At 41.5% G+C, this 21926-nt stretch overlaps 2 protein-coding genes and 1 pseudogene across 2 annotated transcripts in view; 1 reads left to right on the forward strand and 2 right to left on the reverse strand.

Annotated features, from left to right (window-relative positions):
* Window positions 1–21926, reverse strand: part of Dennd1a (DENN domain containing 1A) — a 1920886-nt gene that overhangs the window by 1829634 nt on the left and 69326 nt on the right.
* On the reverse strand, window positions 7372–11904 carry LOC113836512 (annotated as a pseudogene).
* On the forward strand, window positions 21327–21911 carry LOC100766344 (eukaryotic translation initiation factor 1). The gene has a single exon (XM_027423604.2). It carries the CDS (start codon window positions 21485–21487, stop codon window positions 21824–21826), a length of 342 nt encoding a protein of 113 aa, XP_027279405.1. The 5' UTR covers window positions 21327–21484; the 3' UTR covers window positions 21827–21911.

Below are 21926 nucleotides of genomic sequence, written 5' to 3' on the forward strand. Positions count from 1 at the left end.
GAAAAATTAACAAAGCAACCTACCCTAAGGAGCTTACATTCTCAGACTGTGCCTGAATACACAGGGTCACTCCTTCATGCCAGTCAAAACCTGATTGTAAGTCATCTGATGAATAAAAACACCTCTGCAAATCCCCCCCCCCCCGTCTTAGTTTAGATCTCCACTGCTGTGATTAAATACCATGACCATAAGCAACTTGGGAAGAAAAGGGTTTATTTCACTTGCACTTTCACATCACAGTCTGTCACTGAACAAAGTCAAGACAAAAACTAAAAGCAGGAACACAGAGGCAGGAGCTGAAGCAGAGACCAAGGAGAAATGTTGCTTACTAGCTTGCTCTTCAGGGCTTGCTAAGCCTAATTTCTTATAGAATCCCAGATTACCTGCCCAAGGGTGAAGCTGTCCATAGTGAGCTGGGCCCTCCCACATCAACCATCAATCAAGAAAATGCCCTACAGACTGCCTACAGGACAACCCTATAGTGGCATTTTCTCAATTAGAATTCCGTCTTCACAGCAGACCTTACCAGTGTCATGATGGCATAAAAGCATACCAGCACATCCTGCTAGGACCTATCTAGAACAGTACCCACACAGTACCTTGCCATAAATACTGCCAAATGGATAAATTGTGATGTTTTGTGTATATGGACACATATTCACATTAGTGCCTATATATAGACATGCACTTGCATGCAGCCACAGGTGTTCTTTCTCAGGTACCATTCATCTTGTATTTGAAACAGAATCTCTCATTGGGCTACAACTCCTTGAATTGGCTAGGCTGGCTTGCCGGCCAGTGAGTGCCAGGGATCCACTTGTCCCCACCTCCCCCAGCATTGGGATTACAAGAATTTACAACTATAGCAAGCCTCTCTCAAGTAAATTCTAGGGATTAAACTCAGGTTCCCATGCAGTAAACACTTTACTGACAGAGATATCTCCCCTGATCCAAAAACTGTGATAGATTTTTAAAAGTCTTCCAAAACAAGGGAACATGTGACATAGCTTACATTGGATCTACCAGAGAGATTTGGAATTATACAGACTCCCTGTTAGGCAGAGATGAGAAGGCAGAGAGGGGTCAGGGCTAGGTAATAAAGGTGTCAAATTCCCAAAAGCCCCAGCTTCTTCCTTACCTTTCTAACTTAAGACAAAAACCTGACAGCTTAAAACAAAGGCCTTGGTGACTTTGTCTCCCACTAGCAGTCCACCAGACAGACAAGTTCAAGGTCGGATCAGGACATGTTACAAATCAACTGTTGGCAACCAACCATCCTATCTTTCTTTAAACTCACCAACCCTAAATTAGGGACTTTAAAACCCTTTCAGCCTGGAATTTTTGGCTTTCCAGTTTCCACTCTGCTTTACAGTTATTTCTCTGTGTCTGCTGCATGTGTATTTTGTATCCTCAATAAATGCCTTTCTTCAACTGGGATTCTATCTGCTGGTATTTGAGATTTACTCAGCAGCTACCTGTGGCACTGCAGATTTTTCCTGCCTTTTAATCCTTTAACTGGCAGAGAAAACAAACCCAATCAGGATCCCTAGGTGGCATCATTTAGCTAAGCACTGATCCTGAAGCAGATCCAGAAGTCCAAATAAACCTGTCACCCCAAGTTCCATTCTACAAAGAAAACCAGGACAGCTTGTTCCAAGGTCTACCCCAGGAATAAGGATCCTTTTACAAGCCTAAAATGGTCTTGTTGGGACTGTTAGAGACAACAAAGAAACCTATTGAACACTCCCCAAAACTCTAGCCCTGGAATTCCTTGGTAATCCCAAAGCTCAGCCTTCAAGAATATGGAAGCAGAGACCACCAAAGGACCAGGTGATGCTTTCTTAGCTCATTCCTCTAGTGACCTCTCCTTGTCTAGTTTGAAGGATCACACCAAATCCAACACACTTTGCCATAATGAGAAGTGTTCTGCCATGTTTTCTAGGGGTCTTCTCATATTTGATCCTCCGAACAAACATTATGAGATGCTGTCATCATATTACAGTCTAGGGAAATAGAGCAGTGACTCTCAACCTTCCTAACGCTGTGATCCTTAAATATACAGTTCCTCATTGCTGTGATTACCCCTAATCATAAAATCACTTTTGTTGCTATTTCTTTTTTTCTTTTTTTATTGTTGTTGCAGCTGCTATTTGATAACCATAATTTTGCTATTATTATAAAACATAATATAAATATCTGATATGCAGGATATATGATATACAATTCCTGTGAAAGGGTCACTTGACACTTGAAAGAGGGTTAGATCTACAGGCTGAGAGCTAAAGCATGCTCATGTCATTTGATCAAAGTCAATGAGAACATACTCTAAAACAAGTACCGCACTAACCCAGCCAATCTCTAGAAACCTCTTCAGATTTCACCAATAATACCCTTGTGCCTTTTTTTTTTTTTTTTTTTTTTTTTTTTTGGTGGAGGGGTTCTATTAACCAAAATATTTAAGTAGGAAGACAGGATAAACTAAATGGCCTACTTAGCTGATTTTCAACTTCATTGGGAAACCATGAACAAAACTGTATTTCTTCATTTTGGCCCATGTAGAAAACCTTTCCAAATACTCATGTCACTTTTTCTTTTATAAGTATATCCAAACAAACAAATGGAAATTTCCTTTGATGTCCAAGAAGCCAATTCCATCAATTCTGAGTATCAGTGATCATTACTTCCCAGGAATACAACTGGGCTAAACATACACCAACTAGGGCCCCACGTTACAGAAATGGGCTATTTTATTAAGTCTCTGATAGCAGTTATTCTTCGCATCTGGGTCTCCTCACAAGTAGACAGACAATGTGAATAAGAACACTGGTGATGCCCTTCTTTTGGCTCCTCTCGGGTTGGCTGACTACCCATCCCTGTCTCTCCCTCCCCCCCTTTCTGGTAAATAAACTGCACATGGGTTATTCATCCGTTGTTCCTTTCTTTATATCAGCAGCTGCAGCTTGAACAAAAGAATAACATTTTGGCGCCCGGACGTGGAAAGGCTCTGCCCTTGTGCCTTCTCCCAAGGCCTGCCGGCGGGCACGTGTTAGGTCAAGGGTACCCTTAACACTCGGATCGACAACCCACACTCCATCTCACCGGTTTGCTGGGACTCTGCATACAACACCGGACCCAATTTGGTAAGGCTACCCCTTTCTGTCAGCGTAAACGTCTCCCTGAACCCGAGGGACTGACCGTTGATCATCCAGCACCCCTCTGGTGTTCCTGGAGGTGGGGGGTGGGGGGGAAGCACCCGGCCACGATCTTCGCGGTCACAGTCAACCCCCTTCGCCAACAATCGTTCTTGGCTTATTTCCTATGGGTGGTCCCATCAGTAGCTGCTTGCTCCCTCGGTGGTTAGTCGCTGTGGGACTGTTGGGTTCTTCTGTTTTCTTTTTGTTCTTCAGGACAGCTGAGTCCCTATTCAGACCCAGGGTCTATCAGGCTAAGGCCTCTCGGTCCCGCCTCCCCCCTCCCACTGACGAGGATTCGGAGAGGGGCTTTTACCGGTTTTTAACTTGTTCACCCATGGGAAATAAGCCAACTAAGGAAATAAGCCCATCCACACCACTGGGATTTCTTTTAGAGAACTTAAAACCCTTGCACCTCATGCCGTTCGTTAAGGCATCCAGACTCACATATCTCAGTACTAAAAAATGGCCTAGGTATTCCTTAGAGAACCAGTCTCACTGGCCCCCAAACGGAACTCTAGACCCCGAGGTTTTGTGGGATTTATCTTACTTCTGTCAGCAAACCAGAAGATGGAAGGAGTTACCTTATAAACAGGCTTTTTTTTTATCTATCTGCTAAACAAACACTCTCTCTCTCCCTCCTCATCCCCAATTCTTCTGGCTATGGAATCTAAGCCCGAATTAAATCTTATAGACTTGGATCCAGCCAATGAACCTCCACCAGTTCGCCTCCAACCTCCAACCAAGCCCTCTAAAGCCTCTACTAAGAATCTTGAACCTTTTATCTCCTCTTCTGCTTCAACCGCCCTGCTCCAGCTTCCTCTGACTCAGCCCCTTCCAAACACCCACCCCTGGCTCCCACCTTCACCCCCCACCCCACCCCCACCCGCTACTCGCTCTCGAACGGGATCTAGATCTACCAAAGTCGATCCGGCCACTCACTGTCTTCCCCTTGCGTGAGGTAGCCGGTGTGGATGATGTGGTCAAAGTCCACGTTTCCTTCCCACTATCAGAGCTCTCTCAGATTCAGCACAGATTAGGATCCTATACCTCTAACCCCACTGCCTTTATAAAGGAATTTCAGTACATTGCACAGTCTTATAGTCTTACTTTCCATGATATTTTCATGATTTTAAGTAACAACTTACTACATGAGGAGCACAAGCGAGTTTGGAATTATGCGAGGGCATGTGCAGATGAGATACATCAAACTCAGCCAACTCACCCTGCCGGGAATGACGCTGTCCCAGAGCAGTAACCACACTGGGATTACAACACCCCGGGTGGGATTTTGAGAGATCAGTTTGTAACTTGCCTCATGACTAGTCTCCATAAGGCTGCCCTAAAGCCCATAAATTATGATAAGTTCCTACATATAGTTCAGTACAAATCAGAGAATCCCTCTCAGTTCCTGCAGCGCCTAAAACAGGCCTTTTTACAGTATACTTACTTAGACCCTGAGACGTTAGAGGGAAGACAACTTCTCACGACATATTTTTTCACTCAGAGCTGCCCTGACATTAGAGCTAAACTTAAAAATTTGGAGAAAGGACCCCTTACTCCACAGGATGAGGCCCTAAGAGTGGCGTTTAAGGTGTACCATGGGAGAGATAACCAGGACCTTAAGCAGATACCAGATGCTAGCTGAAGCCATCTGACCGGCCTCAGCGTCTGCCCGGGATCCCTTGCCCTCCGGGGCTAGAGGACCACAGCATCCATGCTTCAAATGTGGTCAGAAAGGGCACTGGGCCTGGGGTTGCCCAAACCCTCCTATGGGAATTTGCTGACCACTCTCTACCTTGACCATGTGCTACCCCCTGTACCTCCCCAATTAATATTGGGAGTCAAGTACGTCTTTCTCCTCCAGACCAGAGTCCCTCCCCCCTGTCTCCTACGTGGAAGAGCCCTTTCAAAGTAATTCTTGTCACTCCAACAGCAGCTAAACTTGAGGGCCTTCCCCACTGGATTCACTTATCCCACCTCAAGCCCTTTACTTCTCCACCTGAGACTCACCCTTCATACACAGTTTCTGCAACAGGACCCTGTTCCCTTAGGTTTCAAAGGACACTGAAATCATCTACTTTGCCTCCCATTTCAGAAGAATAAGGCTCAATTTCTACAAGGCTGATTTAAACTCTCCTGCTTCTAATTACACTCTGCTCATCTATTTCCAAAGTATCCCACAATAACTTACTTAAAACTCTTAATCCAACCAATTAGATGATGTTACAGAAATGCCAGCCTAAAAGCCATGGATCTAAAGATACAAGGACCACCAAATGTTTGTGCCTTCTGGGTAAAGGTAACCAGAAAGATTTCATACCACCTAGATATGATCTAATATGTCTAATCTTTATGTTTTCACAAACTCTAAGGACTCTTATAAGTTCCAGGGAACCGAATCAGATCCAAACAGGTCAGATTCACTCCAGGTAATATCCAACCTTTCCCCAGTCCCAATTTCCCTTCCCTCATCTTGGGACACCTCGGGAACCCCTCCCTTGCCTTACAATCTCCCATCAAATACCAGGACCTAAGAAAAATTTTTTTCTAAACTTAACCTTGTCCTCTGCTCTGCCAACATCTTGCCAGGTCTAAAAGGCACCAGAGAGTACCATACGGCCCGGACTACAATAAAACAACAATCAACCCCAGGACGTGGCAGCACCCCAACCCCCCAAAGACGGTCAAAGCCCTGGGTCAGCAGGAAGTAGCCTTGAGACTTCTTCGCCCCTACTTCCCTAACCTGCCACGCCCAATTCTCCAACTTTTATAATAAACAACAGCCAGGATTGTAAGAACAAAACACCTGGATGGCCCCGCCCCCTAACAACGGGGCAGCACCCACCATGCATTGCGACCTGTGAGGACTCTTGTGCAGGTGCAAAACCCCAGTTCTCTTACACAACCTCCCCTTTAAAAGGTCCTGCCTCCCATCTCTCCTCCCTTCTTTTTGGCTCCTCTCGGGTTGGCTGACTACTCATCCCCTCTCCCCCCCCCTTCTGGTAAATAAACTCCGAGTAGGTTGTTCAAAAAAAGAAAAAAAGAACACTGGTGATAAAGGCTGAATCACACAGTACTTGCTAAAAGTATAAACATGATGCACAAATGGAATGAAAAAATACACTGATTGACCATTATTAATTATTATGCACAGAACTCAGAATTAGTTCTCTGTTTTCTGAGAAAGAAAATTTGTCAACCCAGTTTTCTCTCTCCATAATACCTTTCAGCCAATAATTACTATTCAAATATTTAAACTCTTTCAAAAATAATTTTTTGTGAAATACAATTACTTTTTTTGTTTTTGTTTTTGTTTTTTGAGACAGGGTTTCTCTGTGTAGCTTTGGAGCCTATCCTAGCACTCGCTCTAGAGACCAGGCTGGCCTCGAACTCACAGAGATCCACCTGCCTCTGCCTCCTGGGATTAAAGGCGTGCACCACCAACGCCCGGCAAACTTTATTAATTTCTTACAACCAAAAACTGCTAACTAGCATTACTTTCACACGTGCATCATTCAGAACAAAGGAGAATTCCTCAGTATTTTCAAATGATGCATCATATAGCACAAAGAACTTCAAATGCACCCTGATGAATTATGTAAACTGGTAATTTTTTTAAAAGCATAACTAATAATTTGGTTCCTTTCTTCATAAAAGGAAATATAAATATTTCTCCTGATAGTCTTGAGGTTATCATTATTACGAGTAGTGCAAACTGTGGCACATACAGTTCCATCTGGAAGGGTGTATCTTACACACCATATCTCAACAAACAAAATGTGTATAAAATGCATACAGTCAATGCATGATAGAAAGCATGTTCCAAATACAAGAGAGCCTTTCAGGCAAACATATTTAGCTTTTGCATTACCATTTATGGCATTATAGGTTAACTACCTGTGACATACTTTTATACATTTAACCCTGAAGATAAGGAAAATAACAGTTTGAAAAATTATTCCAGGTAGCCATTTGGTTTATATCATAAGAAAGTGAACTTCCATTCAAGAGTTCAGTGTCTGCCAAGTTGAAGTCATGAGCTATAGAAGTAAGGTAAGTGATGTTTCACAGTGACTTTCCCAGGTCCTGGCATGGCCTCTTCTCTCATAGTAGACCAGATGATGGAGCATTTCTGGGATTCCCCTGGGACATGGCTTTCCCTTTGTATTCTTTTCAAGATTAACTGTCACCAGCCTCTCCAATGGCCTTCCATTTTAATCATTCATGAATCCTTTCAGAATGTCCTCAGAGAGTTCCATAAGAGGAAGTTCTGGAGATGGGAAATCCAGAGGAGGAAGATTGTGTATTGGAATGTCCTTGGCTTTCCCAGTATTCGAAGCAAACTTCTGCCAGGTTGAAGAGGCTGTGGCAGTTTCCGAGTGTGGTGGCAAGCTCCACAGCTCTGACTTCTCTACAAAGTTGGCATCGATGTCCAGCTCCTTCTCTGTTGAACCTTTCAGAAGTCTGGCCTTCTCAGCCTTTAGTTGTTTCTTTTCTTTCCTTAAACTGTCATTCTCAGTCACAAGGAATTCCACATGCCTCTTCAAATCTGCAATTCTGGTTGTCTGCTCCTCTATAATTGTTTTATCATCTTTTGGGGCTTTGCTTCCAATACATGGTTCTGTTGGCTCATTCTTTTGCTGAAGTAAATATAGCAGTGTGTCGGGATCCCTGTCAAAGACCCCCCTGAACCTCAGGGAGGCGTTTCTCTGTGGAAGGGACGTATGTTTGAAAAAGCAGAGGGTTCTGGTCCTCCATGTCCTCAGAGGACCTGTGAGATGCATGCAGGTGGGGGGTTCCATCCCTGTCTGTGCTATGCTGGGTTTTCGAACCGCTTCTCCCCTTTTGCCCTCTTCCACCTCTCCTGGATGAGGAGAAGCTGTTTCATGTGGCTGTCCCATTTCAGTTCCAGTGATAAATGAGCCTGCTCAGACTGTGTCAACTTCATGGCTTCAGAGAGATAAGAGTCCTTTCCTGTTTTAGCCTTCCGTGGCTTTCCTCATCTACTTGTTTTTAGCTTCTGCTCTATGTTCCTCTGTAAGGTATTTTATAGCCTTTTTATGACAAGAAATCACTTCTTTGTATTTCCCAGCAGCTAACAAATGGTCTGCTCATTGGCTCTGTTGGTGAGCAAAGTTGAGGGGTCCTCCAATCACATCCATAGACACCGGGGTGAGCGGTGGCCCGAGGAGGAGCAATGGTGCCTGGGCACATGGAGGGGCAATGAGGGCAAGAGATGGGAGACACAGCGGCTATCAGGAGGCTCCTCGTGGTACCCGGACCCGCCAATGAGAGCCGAAGAGCGACAGCCGCCTCAAAAGATAAATTTTAGTAAAAGAAAGATTTAATTTCTTTGTCACAACTGCTAAAGTTTGATTGGCTATTTTTAAAGTGGGTGAAGAACTTTTTGTTTGTTTTTTGTTTTAAGTTGAGGATGATATTACAAATTAAGTCACTACAAGAATGTCTAGTTTACACTAGTTTCCATGTTTGCCATTTTAGTAAATAATATCTCTAATTTTAAAAAAACAAACATGTCAAATAGAGAGATGTAAGTCCCATTTAAACAATGAGAATCTAGGATTCAGTTTAAATAACTCTCTCAATGTCAAACAACTGGCAAATGACAGAAGAAATCTGAACTCAAGTCTCATGATTTCAAAACCTACAGAGTTGCCATTACATTTTTTTAGTACAAATTGTCCCCAAAGTTTTTAATGCCACTGTTATAATAAAGATAGTAATTAATTTGCTAGTAATAATCAAATGAGGTTCATAATAGCAAAAAATTCTGCTAATTAAGAAAATACTAAAGGAAAAACACTAGATCTGGGAAGCAACTTATTAAAGCCTCCTATTGGGCAAAGAAGGCTCATGGTGGTCTCTTCAGTAAAGTTTGCTTCTAATCAAAGCCTTGAGCAGACTGTCTTCAACAAAAAGAAGAAATGCGAAATACATTGTGAAATAGTACTAGAAGTTCAAAGGCAAGAATATTACTTCCCAAAGGTTTCCGTTCCTTCAAAGCCTTCTAAACATCTAAAACCTGAGGTCTAGGTCTACTCTACAGAACTAGCATAGTTGCTACTCTACGGTCCAGCACAGGACTCAGTCAAAAGGGAATGTATACAGGACAGGTGATGAGAGTTCAGTGATAGTAGATTTGAGACATGAGGACTCCTAGGAAACCAGCCTTCCATGGTAACTTTCAAGGAGGTTGAAGAGCTAGTTTGTTTCTTTTTAGACAGGATTTCATTATGCAGCCCTCATACTAGAGACTGTACTTGCTGCAGTCTCCACCATGCAGGACTCATGGGACACTCTGCTGAAAAGTCACATTTCTAAACCCTGAAACTCAACCATAATTGTTGGGGTTTAAAATCTTTCCAAACTAAATTAAACACCTTGCTCCTTTTTGAAAAGAGTGTTCTGAATGAACTTGTGCTTGATGGCTGTGACAGATATGTCTTCTGGCTGCTTAACACCCATTCCTCCCTTCACAGACTTTCTTCTAAGGAGATCCATAGGATCCAAATGGCGTTGAATGGCCACCAGGTCATGTGTGTACAAGGGAATGTGCAAATGCATATACTCATACTAATTATTAAAGTAGCATCCCTTTAGCCAGGTGTGGTGGTACATGCCTTTAAGTGGAAGAGGCAGGTGGATCTCTAGGACTTCAAGACCAGCCCCGTCTATTTAGCAAGTCCCAAGACAGCCAAGGTGAGATCCTGTCAAAAAGGGGGAAAAAAAACCTCCAAAAATGTGGTTCATTGGTGGCAAAACAAGACAAGGACAGGACCTGAGACAAATCACAGACCTGGCTCTGAAGATATTAAGTAGGCAAAGTCTCAGTTTTCTTCAACATGAGTGGTTTTTAAAAAGCAAATTTAAGCAATATTTTTTTTTATCTTAAGGTTGCTGCCTAACAACTAGTAGCTGAACAACTCAGACATGATGGTGGCTCAAAACACCATAAGATACTCTTTTACCATGTGGGTGGTTTCAGTGGTAGGATATAAATTGGGATTTCTTAATAACTAACTTGATCATTGCACAGGGACTCAATAAAGATGACAGAAAGAGAGAGGCAAATCTCTGAAAACACAAGTTGAAAGCCTAGATCTGGGGAAATCTGAAGCCATTTTTACCACTGGATTTGTCAGTGTAGAACACTAATAAACTACCTTTTAGACTCAAAACAGATTTAATCTGAGTTCTGCCACTTCTAATAAAAAGAATCCTGAACAAAACAATGATTTAAAGCCATCAGCATGTCCAATAACTGAGGTAAGAAACCTAATACAAACAAATCCTCAGGCCATGCCAGAGCACTTTAGGGTATAAACTAAAGGCATTTCTATGAAAAAAAAAAAAAAAAAAGACGAGTTTAAATGCAAGGATTCAGAAATCCACTTAAGCTACTTTTACTTGCTTGCTATTCTCCAACTAGGTCTCACTGATAACAGTTGCTGAATAGCAGAGTTCTATTTAAATAGGAACTCCTGCCTAACACAAGTAATTTAAAATAGCTGTTAAAATAACAGTTCAAAATTTATAAAGAATTCTCCATGTCACATGAAATGTGCACTCCCATTAAAGCCCCTCAGCTGCATAGAGCAGTACTATTTGTACCCACTCTTCTTATAGTTGAGAGAACATGGGCAGTGAAATTACAGGAAATTTGCTCTTAAAACATCAACAACAACAAAATCCCATCTCAAAAGCACACCCATAGCAATCTACTAAAAAAAAAATTCCAACAACTTCCCTGCCTGAATGGATTTTAACATTTAACAGATCAATGAACTCCTGGTCCTCCTAAAAACCCAAAGACCTGACACTGTGAATCACAAAGACAGCAAGAAAGGCCACTGTTATGAATAAAGCAAATATTGTGAGACGCTCCTGGACATAATTTATACCTAGATGGCCCCTAAAGTGAGTACTTTAGGACCATGAAAAAAGTCTGGAATCTGCTTCCCAAAAAAGTAAGCATTAATTAAGAAAAGAAAATATATGGCTCATTTAATGTTTCTTCTTAAGAATAGCAATTCAAACTCCCTCAATATGACCAATCTGAAGTAGCAGCAATACAATAAAAAGCACCAGTTCCAAGCACATATATACAATTAATGTAAAATTCAAAATGTGAATTTTTTCTCTTGGTAGAGAAAAGCAAATTGAGGGAGGCACAAAATGTTCTATTTAAGTTGAGTGGCAGATACATGTGTTTTCATTTATTCCCTGTAGAGCATATATACATATATGCATATATATTACTTCTATCACAGCTTTTACAAATTTCTTAAAGAATATTTTGAAACTAGAATTCAAGCTCCAGCTCCATCACTTGGACAGGCACTTGCTAGCACTGAGCTTCTTTCATTCAATACTTGAGGACCTACAACCTACCAGAAACTCTTCTAAGAACTGAAATACAAGGAACAAGCAAGATGTAACTCTGTCCGTGTGAAGCCCTTTTTTGGACCTATTAAATTGAAATAATGTTTATTTCATTGCCTGGTAGGCAACCATCTTATTATTATTATATAAGCTGCTGGGCTCAACTTTAATTTAAAGTAATAATCATTACTGTATCCATCTTAGAACAAAACAGAATCTGAAGTGCTCAATCCTCTACCTGACTAAAAACTACAGAGTAAGTAGCTGTGGTGACCCATGAATACCTGTAATCTTAGCATTCTGGAGGAGAAATCCTATCTAAAAAAAAAAAAAAAACAGCCCAATGCGAGAGGCCAAAGGCCTATATCTCAAACAAGATTTTGGTATTTGTTTTATGCTTTGATTTTGCTGAGGGGTATGCAAGGGCCTATGGTCCAGAAATTGTCCCTGGATGTTATTACTCCTAAACTGTCCATCTTTTTTGTTTTGGAGACAGGGTCTCTCATTAGGATAGATTAGACTAGGCTGACTGGTGAGCAGGCTCTAAGGTTCCACCTTCCTATCACTGGGACTACAAAAGAACACTACCACAATCATGTTGACTTTTCCCACATGAGTGCTAAAAATGGAACTCACATCACCATCCTTGTGCAGCAAGCACTTTACCAGCTGATCCATCTCCCCAGCTCCAAACAAGACTTTCTAACTACCATGTCAAGTACTTAATTGGAAAAGAAAAGTACAATAAATGAGTGAATGAGAATTTGTTCCAATGTGACTAACAATCAAAGTCCACACCATAATACTCGATAGAGTAGATTCATCTTCACTGGAAAACTCAAGAAAAGACAAAGAAAAGGGGGAAAGGGTTAACTGTTGCCAAGTTTTCAGAAATAGTAAGGCTTCTTTGTACATTGTGAATAAAGCTCTCTCTCTCTCTCTGCTTTTTCTCTTTCACCACATTGACATCACCTGACATCCCTAACCACTGCATGTACATGTGCTATTCAATAGTAACTGTATGGAAGCTGCCATGCAGATGAAGTTAAATGAATGGCCTACACCTGAGAACTTGCCCAGATGGCACAAATCCAACTAAATTTCGTTAAACCTAAGACCAGTTTCGAGAATTTTTTAAGAATAAGAATTTTTTTAAAAGCTAGTGGTTATGGAGATGGCTCATTTGGGAAAGTGCCAACCATAACGGGCATGAAGACTGAGTTTGCATCTCCCATGACCACATAAAAGCTGAGGACAGAAGTGTGTGTATATAACCCTAGCACTGTGAAGCCAGGGAAATGACACTCCCTGTGACCATCTGCCCACAAGTCTACTCAAATTAATAAGCTCCAGGTTCAGTGGAGGACTTTATCTCAAAAAATAAAATACAGCAAAAAACCACGAAGAGTCTACTGCCATCTATCACAGTTTTAGAACTGCCTGCACCCACCAGGAGAGCCATCAGAGTCTGGGACCTGCCTGCACCCACCGGGAGAGAACCTTGGACCCGTACCCAGAAGGAGAGCAAGAGAACCCCACCTGCACCCAGTAGAAGAAGGGATGGGAAGACAACAGTATAAGAACACACTCAACAAAAGAAAGCCCAATATGATGACACCAGAGTCTAGGAACTCTACACCAGCAAAACCTGAACATCCCAAAACATATGAAGCAGAAGAGAATGACCTTAAAAGCAACTTTATAAAGATGATACAAAATGAGAAAAATCCCTTAAAAATTGAAGAAAAAACAAACACTGCAAGAAATGGAGTAAAAGACAAACCAAAAACTGCAAGAAATAAACAAATCTCTAAAAAAAAAAAAACAAACAAACAAACAAAACAAGGAAAGCCAAGAAAAAAAAAACCAAACAAGTGAAGGAAACAATTCAAAGAGTTCAGGGCTTGAAAGCTGAAATAGAAACCACAAGACAACACAGAATGAGGAAATGCTGGAATAGAAAATCTGGGTAAATGATCAGAACTACAGATGTAAGTATAACCAATAGAATATAAGAGACAGAGGAGAGAATCTCAGGTGTTGAAGACTCAATAGACAAAATACAGTCATGGACCAAATAAAATCTCAAGTCCAACAAATCCTTAACACAAAATATCCAGGAAATATGGGACACCATGAAAAGACCAAACGTAACAATAATAGGTATAAAAGACGGTGAAGAAACCCTCCTCAAAGGTGCAGAAAACATATTCAATAATCATAGAAGAAAGCTTTCCCAACCTAAAGAAATACATGTCTATGAAAGTATAAGAAGCTTACAGAATACCAAACAGAGTGAACCACAAAAAAGTTCCCTCACCACATAATAATCAAACCACCAAACATACAGAATAAAGAAAGAATGTTAAGAGCAACAAAGGAAAAAGGCCAATTAACATATAAAGGCAGACCTATCAGAACCACACCCAACTACCCAAAGGAAAACTCTGAAAGCCAGAAGTTCCTGGATAGATGTTCTACAAATGCTAAGACACAATGGATGTCTGCCCAGACTACTATACCCAACAAAGCTTTCCGTGACAAAACCACATTTAAACACTACATATCCAAAAATCCAGCCCTACAGAAAGTACTGTAAGGAAAACTCCAACTTAAGAAAGTTAACTACACTCACAAAAACATAGGCAAAAAATAATGCCACTTTAGCAAAACCCACAAGAAAATAAGGGAGATATCCACACACAATACCACCAACAACGAGAAATCCAAAACAAACAAGAATTAACACTCAATGGTCCTTAATATCCCTCACTATCAATGGTCTTAACTCGCCTATACAGACTAATAGAAAGGATACGAAGAAAGAATCCATCCTTCCGCTGCATACAAGAAACACACCAGCTGACTGATCACAAAGAGGTGAGTGACCCCCTGCTCTTACCCAACTCCTGTCCAAAGCACCATTCACCCGGATCTCCCCAGGCTTGTGCATGCTTGGGAGTAGACACGCCCAGGCAGGGAGGAGCTCCCTGAATCTGGGTACAGGCTACTCTTCCTTCCCTTTCCGCCGAACGATCAGCAACCAGGTAAGTGATCCGCTGCTCTTACCTAACTCCCTTCCAAAGCCCCATCAGCCCAGATCTCCCCGGACCTGCTCCAGCTTGGGGTAGACCTGCCCAGGCAATGAGGAACTCCCAGAGCCTGGAAACACCCCATTCTTACTTCCTGTCCCACACACACACACCTGACCCCTATGGAGGCCTAACTCCTTCAGAGTGAGGAGACTACCAGGAGAGGCAAGACCATCCAGAACTTCGGACATTGAATTCCTGGCCCACACACAGTACTTGGGTAACAAGAGGAGATAGAGAGACTCCACCCGCACTCACTGGAAAAAGATATGGGAAGAAGACAGAATAAGAACTCGCTCAACAACAGAAAGACCAACATGACACCACCAGTATCTAGGGATACCATTCCAGCAAGATCTGAAATGCCCAACACATTGCATGAAGAAGAGACGGACCTCAAAAATTATCTCAACAAGATGATAGAGACCTTTAAAGAGGAAACAAGAAAATCCCTTAAAGAAACAGAAGAAAAAGCAAGTAAAAAATTACACGAAATGGAGGAAAAGACAAACCAAAAAATTCAAGACATAAACAAATCTCTTAAAGAATCTAAAGAAACCCAAGAAAAAACAAACAAACAAGTGAAGGAAGCTCTTGAAACAGTTCAAAGCATGAAAGCTGAATTAGACACAATAAAGAAAACACAGAATGAGGCGATGCTGGAAATAGAAAGACTGGATAAACGATCAGGAACTAAAGACGGGAGTATAATAGAATCCAAGAGACAGAAGAGAGAATCTCAGCTATTGAAGACTCGCTAGAGGATATACATTCATCAACCAAAGAAAACCTCAAGTCCAACAAATCCCTAACACAAAATATCCAGGAAATATGGGACACCGTGAAAAGACCAAACCTAAGAATAATAGGTATAGAAGAAACTGAAGAAACACTGATCAAAGGTACAGAAAACATATTCAACAAAATCATAGAAGAAAAGTTCCCCAACCTACAAAAGGATATGCCTATGAAAGTACAAGAAGCTTACAGGACACCAAACAGACTGGACCACAAAAAGAAGTCCCCCTGACACATAATAATCAAAACACCAAATCTACAGAATAAAGAGAAAATATTTAAGAGCAGCAAAGGAAAGAGGCCAAGTAACATATAAAGGCAAACCAATCAGAATCACACCCGACTTCTCAAAGGAAACTCTGAAAGCCAGAAGATCCTGGATACATATCATACAAGCACTAAGGGAGCATGGATGTCAACCCAGACTACTGTACCCAGCAAAACTTTCAATCACTATAGATGGAGAAAACAAGATATTCCATGACAAAAACAGATTTAAACAATACTTATCCACAAATCCAGCACTACAGAAGGTTCTGGAAGGAAAACTCCAACCCAACGAACATAACTACATTCACAAAAACACAGGCAATAGATAATCTAATTTTACCAAACACAAAAGTAGGAGGGTGAAATCCACACACAATGACACCACCAACGATAAATCCAAAACAAACAAGAACCAACGAACAATGGACATTAATATCCCTAAATGTCAATGGTCTTAACTTACCCATAAAAAAATATAGGCTAACAGAATGGATACGAAGACAGAATCCATCCTTCTGCTGTTTACAAGAAACACACCTCAACTTCAAAGACAGGCAATAGCTCAGAGTAAAAGGATGGGAAAAGATTTTCCAATCAAATGGGCTCAAGAAAAAAGCTGGTGTAGCAATCCTAATATCGAACAAATTGGACTTTAAACTAAAATCAATCAAAAGAGATGAAAAAGGGCATTTCATACTCATCACAGGAAAAGTCCATCAAGATGAAGTCTCAATCCTGAACATCTATGCCCCAAATATGAAGGCACCCACAATTGTGAAAGAAACATTACTAAAGCTCAAACCACACATAAAACCACACACACTTATAGTAGGAGACTTCAATACCCCCCTTACGCCACTAGACAGGACCAACAGACAGAAACTTAACAAAGAAACAAAGGATCTGAAAGAAGTTATGACCCAACTGGGGTTAACGGATATCTATAGAGCATTCCATCCAAACTCAAAAGAATATACCTTCTTCTCAGCGCCACATGGCACCTTCTCTAAAATTGACCACATAGTAGGCAACAAAGCAAACCTCCATAGTTACAGAAGAATTGAAATAACCCTCTGTATCTTATCAGATCACCATGCATTAAAGCTAGAATTCAGCAACAATATGAATGGCAGAAAACCTGCATACTCTTGGAAAATGAATAACACCCAATTGCACCATTCCTGGGTTGAGGAAGAAATAAAAAAACAAAGACTTCCTAGAATCTAATGAGAATGCAGACACAACATACCCAAATTTATGGGACACTCTGAAAGCAGTGCTAAGAGGGAAGTTCATAGCACTAAGTGCCCACATGAAGAAACTGGAGAAAAGTCACATTACAGAATTGACAGAACAACTGAAAGCATTAGAGCAAAAAGAAGCAAACTCACCAAGGGGGAGTACACACCAGGAAATAATCAACCTGAGAGCTGAAGTCAATAAAATAGAAACTAGGAAAACATTACATAGAATCAATGAAACAAAGAGTTGGTTCTTTGAGAAGATCAACAAGATAGACAACCTCTAGCCAAACTACCAAAAGGCAGAGAGAGAGAGAACGCTAATTAACAAAATCAGAAACGAAAAGGGGGATATAACAACGGACACTGAGGAAATCCAGAGAATCTTTAGGTCATACTTTGAAAACCTATACTCCACAGAATTCGAAATCTAATGGAAATGGACAGTTCTCTGGATAAATATCACTTACCAAAATTAAACCAAGATCAGATAAACAGTTTAAATCGACCCATAACCTCTAATGAAATATAAGCAGTCATCAAAACCTCCCAACCAAAAAAAGCCCAGGGCCAGATAGCTTCACTGCAGAATTCTACCAGAAATTCAAACAAGAGATGATACCGGTACTCCTCAAATTGTTCTGCACAATAGAAGCAAATGGGATATTGCCAAACTCTTTCTACGAGGCTACAATCACTTTGATACCCAAGCCACACAAAGATAAGACTAAGAAAGAGAACTACAGACCAATATCCCTCATGAACATCGATGCTAAAATACTCAATAAAATATTGGCAAACCAAATCCAAGAACATATGAGAAAAATCATCCACCACGATCAAGTAGGCTTCATCCCAGGGATGCAAGGATGGTTCAACATATGAAAATCCATCAATGTAATCCACCATATAAACAAACTGAAAAAGAAAAACCACATGATCATCTCACTAGATGCTGAAAAAGCCTTTGACAAAATCCAACATCCCTTCATGATAAAGATCTTGGAGAAAACAGGAATAACAGGAACATATCTAAACATGATAAACGCAATATACACCAAACCAATAGTCAACATCAAACTAAATGGAGAGAAACTCAAAGCGTTTCCTCTAAAATCAGGAACAAGACAAGGCTGTCCACTCTCTCCATACCTCTTCAATATTGTACTTGAAGTTCTAGCTAGAGCAATAAGACAAGAAAAGGGGATCAAAGGGATACAAATTGGAAAGGAAGAAGTCAAACTTTCACTATTTGCAGATAACATGATAGTCTACATTAGTGACCCGAAAAACTCTACCAGAAAACTCTTACAGCTGATAAACACCTTCAGCAAGGTAGCAGGATACAAAATTAACTCAAAAAAATCTGTAGCCCTACTGTATACAGATGATAAACCCAATGAGAAAGAAATTATGGAAACATCACCTTTCACAATATCCACAAGCAACATAAAATATCTGGGGGTAACACTAACCAAAAAAATGAAAGACCTGTACAATAAGAACTCTGAGACTTTAAAGAAAGAAATTAAAGAACATACCAGAAAATGGAAAGATCTCCCATGCTCTTGGATAGGTAGAATTAACATAGTAAAAATGGCAATCCGACCAAAAGCAATCTACAGATTCAACGCAATCCCCATCAAAATCCCAACACAGTTTTTCACAGACATTGAAAGAACAATACTCAACTTTATATGGAAAAATAAAAAACCCAAGATAGGCAAAACAACTCTTTACAATAAAAGATCTTCTGGAGGCATCACCATCCCTAACTTCAAGCTCTACTATAGAGCCATAGTTCTGAAAACAGCTTGGTATTGGCACAAGAATAGACAGATAGACCAATTGAATCGAATTGAAGACCCAGATACTAACCCACACACCTACAAACACCTTATTTTTGACAAAGGTGCTAAATCTATACAACGAAAAAAGATAGCATCTTCAACAAATGGTGCTGGCACAACTGGATTTGGACATGCAGAAAATTGCAGATTGATCCATACCTGTCACCATGCACGAAACTTAAATGCAAATGGATCAAAGATCTCTCCATAAATCCAGCCACACTGAATCTTCTAGAAGAGAAAGTGGGAATTACCCTTGAACAAATTGGCAAAGGAGACTGATTCCTGAACATCACGCCAGGAGCACAGACACTGAGGTCTGCAATTAATAAATTGGGCCTCCTGAAACTGAGAAGCTTCTGTAAGGCAAAGGACACAGTCAGTAAGACAAAACGACCACCCACAGAATGGGAAAAGATCTTCACCAACCCCACATCTGACAGAGGGCTGATTTCCAAAATATACAAGGAGCTCAAGAAGCTAGCCACCAAAACACCAAACAATGAAATTAAAAAGTGGGGTGCAGAACTAAACAGAATTTTCAACATAGGAATCTGAAATGGCTGAAAGACACTTAAGAAAGTGCTCAAAGTCCTTGGCCATCAGAGAAATGCCAAACAACTCTGAGATACCACCTCACACCTGTCAGAATGGCTAAAATCAAAGATACCAATGACAACCTATGCTGGAGAGGATTCGGAGCAGAAAGAACGAACATTCCTCCATTGCTGGTGGGAGTGTGAACTTGTAAGACCATTCTGGAAATCAGAATGGCGGTTGCTCAGAAAAATGGGAATCAGTTTACCTCAAGATCTAGCCATTCCTCTCTTGGGTATATGCCCAAATAGTGCATGTTCATACAACAAGGACATATGTTCAACCATGTTCATAGCAGCATTGTTTGTAATAGCCAGAACCTGGAAGCAACCTAGATGCCCCTCAACTGAAGAATGGATTGAGAAAATGTGGTACATTTATACAATGGAGTACTACTCAGCAGAAAAAAGCAATGGAATCTTGAAATTCGCAGGCAAATGGATGGAACTAGAAGAAACCATCCTGAGTGAGGTAACCCAGTCACAAAAAGACAAACATGGTATGTACTCACTCATATATGAATTTTAGACATAGAGCAAAGGCTTACCAGCCTATAATCCTCTTCACCAAAAAAACTAGGAATCATGAAGGACTCTAAGGGATAAATAGACCCCAGGAATGGGAAGTGGCATGAACTCCTGAGCTAACTGGGAGCATGAGGGTAGGGGAGAGGGTGCTGCCACAATAAGAGCACAAGAAGAAGAGTAGAGGAGAGGAAATGGAGGAGCAGAGATATTGAGTAGGGGGGAAGAATAGAGGAAAGAGAGCAGGATGAGAGATACCATACTAGAGGGAGCCACTATAGGTCCGAGAAGGGATCTGGAACTAGGGAGATCTCCAGAGACCTACAAGGATGACACAATCTGACAATCCAGGCAATGGAAGAGAGGATAACCTAAAAGCCCTTCCCCTAAAATGAGATTGATTACTACTCTTTATGCCATCCTAGAGCCCTCATCCAGTGGCTGATAGAAGCAGAGACAGACATCCACAGAAATACACTGAGCTGAAATCTGGAATTTAGTTGAAGAGAGGGAGGAATGAAGATCGAAGGGTCTGTACCAGGTTGGAGAAACCCTAAGAAGCAGTTGGCCTGAACAAGGGAAAGCATATCGACCCCAGACGCTATCTGGGAGGCTAGTACAAGACTGATCCAGCCCCCTGAACATGGATGCCAATAAAGAGGCCCCTGAACTCCAGAGAGCCTCTGGAAGAGGATTAGCATTTTTCCCTGGTGTAAGAAGGGACTTTGAGAGCCCATCCCACGTGAAGGGATACACTCTGGCTCTGGACACATGGGGAAGGGCCTAGGCCCAGCACAGGAAAATTTGGTGGACTTTGCAGAGCCCCTGTTGAGGGCCCTACCCTGTCTGGGGAGTGGTGGGTGGATGGAGTGGGGGGTAGGTTGGAGGTGGGAGAGGAGGGATGGGGGTGAGGGGAGGGAGAAGGAGAAGGGACTTACATGTGAAACAAGCCTGTTCCCTAACTTGAATTAATAATGTGTGTGTGTGTGTGTGTGTGTGTGTGTGTGTGTGTGTGTGTGTATTATTATATATATTATTCCCATTCCTGGGGTCTATTTAACCCTTAGAGTCCTTCATGATTCCTCACCTTCAAAGACAGACTTTACCTCAGAGTAAAGGGTTGGGAAAAGATTTTCCAATCAAATGGACCTAAGAAGCAAGCTGGTGTAGCTATCCTGGTATCTTAACAAATTAGACTTCAAACTAAAGTTAATCAAAAAAGATGAAGAAAGTCATTTCATATTCATCACAGGAAAAATCCATCAAGATGAAGTCTCAATTCTGAACATCTGTGCCCCAAATGCAAAGGCACCCACATTTGTAAAAGAAACATTGGTAAGACACAAATCACACATAAAACCCCACACACTAGGCCCCAGTCACTGAGCCGCCGCCGAGGACTCAGCTGCTCCCCCTCGAGCCCCCTCGCTTCCCCACGCTCCGTCCCCCCTGCCCGCCTTCTCCCGCAGCCGCCTTCCACAGGCCGTTTCCACCGAGGAAAAGGAATCGTATCATATGTCCGCTATCCAGAACCTCCACTCTTTCGACCCCTTTGCTGATGCAAGCAAGGGTGATGACCTGCTTCCTGCTGGCACTGAGGATTATATCCATATAAGAATTCAACAGAGAAACGGCAGGAAGACCCTCACCACTGTCCAAGGGATCGCTGATGATTACGATAAAAAGAAACTAGTGAAGGCGTTTAAGAAGAAATTTGCCTGCAATGGTACTGTAATTGAGCATCCAGAAAATGGAGAAGTAATTCAGCTACAGGGTGACCGGCACAAGAACATATGCCAGTTCCTGATAGAGATTGGACTGGCTAAGGACGACCAGCTGAAGGTTCATGGGTTTTAAGTGCTTGTGACTCTCTGAAGCTTAAGTGAGGATTTCCTTGCAATGAGTAGAATTTACCTCCTGTCCCTTGTCACAAGTTTAAAAACCTCACAGCTTGAAT

This window comes from Cricetulus griseus, chromosome 6 (genome assembly GCF_003668045.3).
Source record: "Cricetulus griseus strain 17A/GY chromosome 6, alternate assembly CriGri-PICRH-1.0, whole genome shotgun sequence".
NCBI lineage: Eukaryota > Metazoa > Chordata > Mammalia > Rodentia > Cricetidae > Cricetulus > Cricetulus griseus.